Genomic DNA, 7500 nt, shown 5'->3' with positions numbered 1-7500 from the left:
AACACTACTACCTTTCCTCCTCTAAATCCAGCCTCTCCCTACATCATTAAAGACTTTTAAATTATAATCAGTTTTATGGACAATTGTAAAATAATCTATGGGACAAACATTAAAAAAGAAATGCATAGCAACTTTCCAGCTCTACAGGTGATCTTCTATTCTATCAATACTATTATGCAGGTGAGGCTTTACATACATGCATACATACACTAGCAAGGGTGCAATACTAAAAAAAATCTTTCATTTACTATGATATAAAGAAAATGACTGTGCCCTGTTATGTAAAGACCAGTGCTGTTCCATTCAAGGTGTACATAGTATAGGTTGGCACTACTGAGTTTGTGTGTAGTACATTACAAATAAAACAATAAAATAGAACTCACTGAGAATAAATAGTTTCTCACTCTTCAAGTGACCTCTATTAACTACAATTAGGTTAAAATGGGAGTGAGAACCAAAAGGAAAAGTGAAGAAACAAATTGTATGATATGAGAAATTGAGAAGAAAGTACTACATACTTCTGTGTAAAAATAACTAAGTAAACAACACACAATATACAATATTCACAAGAAGAAATCATTCCCCATTCTCACTAACACTGTTATTATTCCATTTTATTCTCCAACATTTTTACCTTAAACAATCAACTATTTTAGAAACAATATATCTCAATATATAAGCTAGATTCTTCACTGTGAGTTCATGAAGACACTTTCCTATGAAATCCTCAGTATCAATCAACCCTCAACAAATCTGGACTATCCTTCTTATACAAAGAAATGATTGAGAGATGCACAGCATAAGAAAATCTTGTGTTGTCACTCTCTGAATCTGAGGAAACATAATATCGCCTATTTTAGAAATCTTTCTGAGTGACTATAGATTGATGCACTTCTAATTGGAAAGAAGTCACATCTTGTGACTGTATTATCTAAATGGATCCTCTGATAAAAAAAAAGTGTGGTGGAAGCAAGCAGAAATAACATCATAAGCAGGGAAACCAGAGCAAATCAAATGGTCTGATGGTAGGTATGCAGCAATGATGCTGCCAGACATATAAAGTTACACTTGAACTGAGAGGATTGGCTGTCAGTTTCTCAAAATTTGCCAGAATAACATGTCTACTCCATTAACTGAAGTCCAGCGGGCATGGGAAGTAACACTTCAATTATAGAGAACTGTATTGACAGCAACCTTGCATGTGGAACATGCAAAGTGAAAAATATAAAGATAGAGACAGAAAACCAGCAGCTGTGGAAAAAAACAACAGAATATACATGGAACAGTGGTGTATACTTGTCCACCGGAGATGTAAAGAAGATCGATACCCTCCAAAATCAGCACCAACAAGAAATGAGGCATGTACAAAAATCAATGAAGAAGGAACAGGGACTACAGACATATACAATCCAAGTTTATAGTGCTATGATGCATTGTCCTTCTTTAATGAATGGTGTCAAACTACAACCATCTGTGACAAGTGTGAAAAGTGCCATCAACACTCATGTTAGTATTCTCTCTCTCTCTCTCTCTCTCTCTCTCTCTCTCTCTCTCTCTCTCTCTCTCTCTCTCTCTCTCTCTCTCTCTCTCTCTCTCTCTCTCTCTCTCTCACTCATTTTCTCTCTCCCACAGAGTGTGTAGTGAGGTGTAAACCAGTAGACAACGAAAAAAGTGTCCCTGATAACCTTTGTCTAGTAATGGTCAAGGTCCGCCAGCTCAACCTAGTAACTTTTGGAGGGATACATGTTCAGGATCCTGTGGAGGCAGCCTTAGTCTGTTTTTTCATCAAAACCAGGTTGATTAACTTTACCTAATTTTCTTACATTTTTTCCTTTAATTACAAGAAAATATAAAGCAATATATCATACGACTATGTCCCATAGGAACCCTGTGGTATGAAACATATACCTTAAATGTATACTATCAACTTCCTGCAAGCAAGAGAGAGAGAGAGAGAGAGAGAGAGAGAGAGAGAGAGAGAGAGAGAGAGAGAGAGAGAGAGAGAGAGAGAGAGAGAGAGAGAGAGAGAGAGAGAGAGAGAGAGAGAGATAGAAAGAGACACCAATTTCCACACAAGTCAAAAAGAAAGTTGACAAGTGATACTCTGCCTTCTCTTTTGATATATATTTTCAAATCTTTATCAGTGCATTCTGATTGTAATCTGGCACAGGTCACATAACAGAGAGATAGTAAGTCACATATCATTTTCTCTCCAGTGAAAGTAAAATTTTGTAAGTACATGAAGAAAATTAATTAAGGGCAAAAATAATTCATAGTCCCAACAAAAGATATTATGCCACTTTTACTTTATCATGAATCCTAGACTCCTCAGCTTGCAAATGTATTTGAGTGCATCATTCTCCTTAAGTAACTTTCATACTGTATGGCATTCAAGTAAATGAATAAACGGGAGGTATATTATTTAATATAGCAACATTTCTAAGTGATAGATAAAAATATTAACCTGAGTTAACTTAAAAACTTAAAGTAAATAGAAAAACAACCAAATATTACTTGTATCTAAAAAAATGATTTTTTTTCATTGTTTCATGTATCAAATCAAACTGTATAGTGTTAGAAAAGCAAGCATTAGAGTAGGAAAAAAATAGTGTTACAATGCCTGCCACACAAGCACTAGTTACACAACCCAAATATCCACTCCTTCAAAATAATTATCAAACAGATGCCAAAATCAACCAAAAGATGGAGATGAAAAATTACATATAAGACACAGGAAAATTATTTTTTTCCACTTTCCAAATAAAAAAAAACAAAACAATATTCTGATTAACAAATGCCTCACATTAATAATAGCGGTATTACAAAACTGTCATTTCTAAGCTTTTGAAAATTACTTAAGCTGTTATCTGAGGTCATCATCCACTGGTCTAAGCTGTGCTCTCTAAAATTATGAAAATATATTTCTATATCTTCCTGATAATACAAATGTAAATAGCAAAAAGATAAGAAATTATTTCAGGGTCACAATACAAAATCCTTGAATAAATTTCAGAAGATGGAAGAATGGTATGATGGAATGATAGGATGGAAATATTATGGAAGACACAAAGAGTGAAAAGAAACACTCTTCAACTTTTTATATAATATCAATGTAGAAGCTTCAAAGGTACATGGTAAACTCTTCCATGTTTTTTATCATCGGTACTTCACATTCATAACCAAATAATAAACCAATCTTTTCTTATCAAATATGAATACATATCAGATGATAGACAGGTGTTCCAGCTAATGAAAAGAAAATGTAACGTAATAAAGTTTCAGAAGCTCAATTTTCCATGAGTATGAGAAATTTTCTATAACTGCAAGCAAAAAAAAAAAAAAAAAAAAAAAAAAGAAAGTGGAGACAAAATATCACTGGTGGGATTTCTCATGTGTAACTCCTTCATGATTATATCAGCAATTCGAGATTATCTGATTCGATAAACACAAGAAGTATGATTTGGAAGAACTGTGTGTAAGGAAAGGAAATTCTCGATCAATCAAACCAGAGACGAAAACAGAATCAGTAATGGCGAAATCGAGAACGAATCCCAATTTGAAAACAAAAGAAAGATAGATATATCCTTCTTTGCTTTCTTTCCTTTTGCTTTATCCCTGTATTTTTTTTTATTTCTCTCTATCCTCTGGGTATTTTAATCAAAATACCCAGACTCAATTTTTAGGAAAAGAAATACTCCATAAGGATTCCAAACCTCTTTTTCTTCTTTTCTGGGTGAAATGCACTCATAATAAGGTTTCACTTAGATTAAACAATGTATGATTATACTGCATATTCAGATGAGGAGGAAAATAAAATATAAAGACATATTCTTTAATTTACATATTATTATACATTTGATGTACAAAACATTCAATACACAAGTAAAAAAAAAAAAATAAAAAGTAATAATAATGCATAAAAATACAATGCATATACAGATTTTAATCAGCATAATGCAAGAAAAAAAATTAGTAATAATAAATAATAATAACAATGAAATAAAGAGATACAAAAATCATAAAAAAATATATATATACTTAATCAAGGAATGACTTATGGTGAGATTATGAACATGAAGCATCACAAAGCTGCCAAGCAGATGAAGAAGCCAAAACAACCGCACATCAGATCTAAAGAAATCCTCTTTTTTACATCAATGACAGTTTACAATGGTAAATGATTTTGTAACAATGACAGATGAATGGACATATATGTTATATATACACAGGTGTCGAGGGAATTGTCTTATATCACCGAGAAGTACCATGAAAATAAGTGTTTCTAGAGAATTGCCATTAGTCTTATGGCATGGTGACCGCACTGTATTTCCAGTTGATATATATTCACTACAATCTAAAAAAAAATAAATACTCTGTGATATTGTGCCGTGGCATATTTGCACAGATACACTTTAATTGTTTATTCATGTTTATGCTATATATCTATAAGTGGATTTCTATGTCTGCAGATGCTGTGAAATTCTACTTGATTTAAATAAAACAGTATATAATATTGTGCATTGCCATATCCATATATCGTTCTTTTATACACAAAAATACATATATCTGTGTGTGTGTGTGTGTGTGTGTGTGTGTGTGTGTGTGTGTGTGTGTGTGTGTGTGTGTGTGTGTGTGTGTGTGTGTGTGTGTGTGTGTGTGTGTGTGTGTGTGTGTGTGTGTGTATTTGTGTATGTGTGTATTTGTGTATGTATGTATGTGTGTATGTGTATATTTGTGTCTGTGCATGCACATATGTGCACAGATGTGCACATGTATATGCCTGTGTGTGTATGTGTGCATGTGTGCATGTGCACAAGTGTGCATGTGCATGTGCACAAGTGTGCATGTGCATGTGCACAAGTGTGCATGTGCATGTACATGTGTGTGTATGTGTACACATGTGTGCGTGTGTTTATGTGTGTGTGTGTGTGTGTGTGTGTGTGTGTGTGTGTGTGTGTGTGTGTGTGTGTGTGTGTGTGTGTGTGTGTGTGTGTGTGTGTGTGTGTGTGTGTGTGTGTGTGTGTGTGTGTGTGTGTGTGTGTGTGTGTGTGTGTGTGTGTGTGTGTGTGTGTGTGTGTGTGTGTGTTGTGTGTGTGTGTGTGTGTGTGTGTGTGTGTGTTGTGTGTGTGTGTGTGTGTGTGTGTGTGGTGTGTGTGTGTGTGTGTGTGTGTGTGTGTGTGTGTGTGTGTGTGTGTGTGTGTGTGTGTGTGTGTGTTGTGTGTGTGTGTGTGTGTGTGTGTGTGTGTGTGTGTGTTTTGTGTGTGTGTGTGTGTGTGTGTGTGTGTGTGTGTGTGTGTGTGTGTGTGTGTGTGTGTGTGTGTGTGTGTGTGTGTGTGTGTGTGTGTGGGTGTGCGTGTGTGTGTGTGTGTGTGTGTGCGTGTGAATGTGTATTTTGTGTGTGTGCATTTTGCGTGTGTTTATTTTGTGTACATGTATTTTGTATGTGTGCATGTGCGCACGTGCGTGTGTGTGTGTGTGTGTGTGTGTGTGTGTGTGTGTGTGTGTGTGTGTGTGTGTGTGTGTGTGTGTGTGTGTGTGTGTGTGTGTGTGTGTGTGTGTGTGTGTGTGTGTGTGTGTGTGTGTGTGTGAATAACGTGTTTCTATGTTGTTCTCTATGAACATACTGTCATAAATGTAAATATGAATATACCGTGTATATACATAATGCATACTACATAAATCCAATTCAGAAAGCACAGATATCAAAAGTTGAAGTAATACCAAAGCATTTGCAAAAAAACGTTTCAAATAATAAGAGAAAATCAGACTTCTCTCCATATATTTTAATCAAGTTAATGGTGTAGCTTTAAAAAAAAATCCAATTTGATTCTTATGATATAAATACTAGTGTAACTGACAATTTTGATGAATTTTATCATACATATTATAATAAAATTCACCCATTTTATGTTTGCAATTCATTACTTTATACAAACAAAATTTACATATGAAAATTCAATGTCTTTCTTATATGCCTAACACATCAGTACTTTTTCCAAACTCATTATGCACAAAAATGACAACAATTATAATTTTTTGTCATATAACAAGTGGCCCAAAATCTCAAGCATTACTTCAACTCGGGTCTGTCTCTTTCAAGGAAAAATTCTGCACCTCAATCAGAGTAATTGGATGTGTGAAAAAAATAATTCATAAATAAATGTAAACCATCAGAAGAATTTGCAGTGATTACAACTGAAGCCATTCTGCAATGCCTTGACAACACTACACACACAAATACACACAGAGAGGGGATGGATCATTTACAATAATCAATAAGTTATGACAAATACAACATCAAAAAACATGCATAGAACTGAACTACTAGACATTCTCTTGTCAGCATTCACTTACAGCTAATATGTGAGTGTTACTCTTACTCTTTACAATTCTGCCAAATGCAAATTTAATTTAAGTATTTATTTAAATTTGGAAATACGTTTCTGCATATCTAAACATTACCTTTGGAATTAAGATCAAATGGAAGCCAGTAAAAAGTTTGGAGACTTCCATAAATACAAATAAATTTCAAAACATACAAAGAGATTACAGTAAATACTATCTGTTAATGAATTTAGTATAAGCTCTTAACTGACGTGCATGCATAAACCTACAAATCTTGCTAGCACACAACCTAGCAAGCTGAGTACAATTCAGATGTGCTTTATCTTCTTAAAACTGTGAGTGACACAGAATGCTACTCAGTCTACAACACTTTGGGAGAATTACGCAAAAATACAAACAATCACAAACATTAAATACTTTGCAGGAATCAAATTTCAGCTCAGACATAAAAAAGAAACACAAACATTTACAAAAAAAAACAAGATACAATCAAATAACAACTGGCTTTTTAAATTACACAGCATATAAATGTACAGCATTACCAGGCAAGGACAGATGCTACATGCTATGTCATATCAACTGGACGGTGCTTAAGTCAGGCCATGCTCATGAGATTTGACAGACTCACATTTCCAAGACACTCTTCAACTGCTCCAGCTTCCCCTTCTTCTCCTCCGTCTCTGGGTCCGCTCGGTTCTGCTCGATCTCCGATAGCAGAGCTCTCGCAATGTCCAATACTTCTTGCAGCTGTTTGGGCTTCTTCAACTTGATGTGTCCATCTTTGTAGCCATCGTATTTGGCGAAGAGTTCAAAGAACCTGCATTTGGGAGAGGAAGGTCTAAGTAACAGAAGAAAAGTAATACAAATTTTGACAATGAAATTTCATAAGACACATACATATTTCCATACTATACCTCTATCTAAACATTTATCTATCTGTCTTACTATATATCTGTGTGCTTGTGTGTGCATGGTGTTGGTATGAGTGTGGGTGTATGCAGATGTAGATGTATATACATATGCATATGCATATACATCTGCATATATATATATGTATGTATATATGTATATGTGTATGTGTATGTGTATGTGTATGTGTATGTGTATGTGTATATGTATATGTATGTGTATATGTATATGTATATGTATATGTAT

At 34.5% G+C, this 7500-nt stretch overlaps 1 protein-coding gene across 1 annotated transcript in view; it reads right to left on the bottom strand.

Annotated features, from left to right (window-relative positions):
• Positions 1 to 7500, bottom strand: part of LOC122260839 (inositol hexakisphosphate and diphosphoinositol-pentakisphosphate kinase 2) — an 82576-nt gene that overhangs the window by 47113 nt on the left and 27963 nt on the right. The window contains exon 9 of the mRNA XM_086553748.1: positions 6974 to 7162. Within this exon, the coding sequence (XP_086409874.1) occupies positions 6974 to 7162 (189 nt within the window). The remainder of the gene's footprint in view (positions 1 to 6973; positions 7163 to 7500) is intronic.

This window comes from Penaeus japonicus, unplaced genomic scaffold (genome assembly GCF_977035675.1).
Source record: "Penaeus japonicus unplaced genomic scaffold, GWHDUDI00000001_assembly GWHDUDI00000028, whole genome shotgun sequence".
Taxonomy (NCBI): domain Eukaryota; kingdom Metazoa; phylum Arthropoda; class Malacostraca; order Decapoda; family Penaeidae; genus Penaeus; species Penaeus japonicus.
Note: the sequence above shows the minus strand (reverse complement) of the source record. Positions and strands in the feature narration are given on the sequence as shown.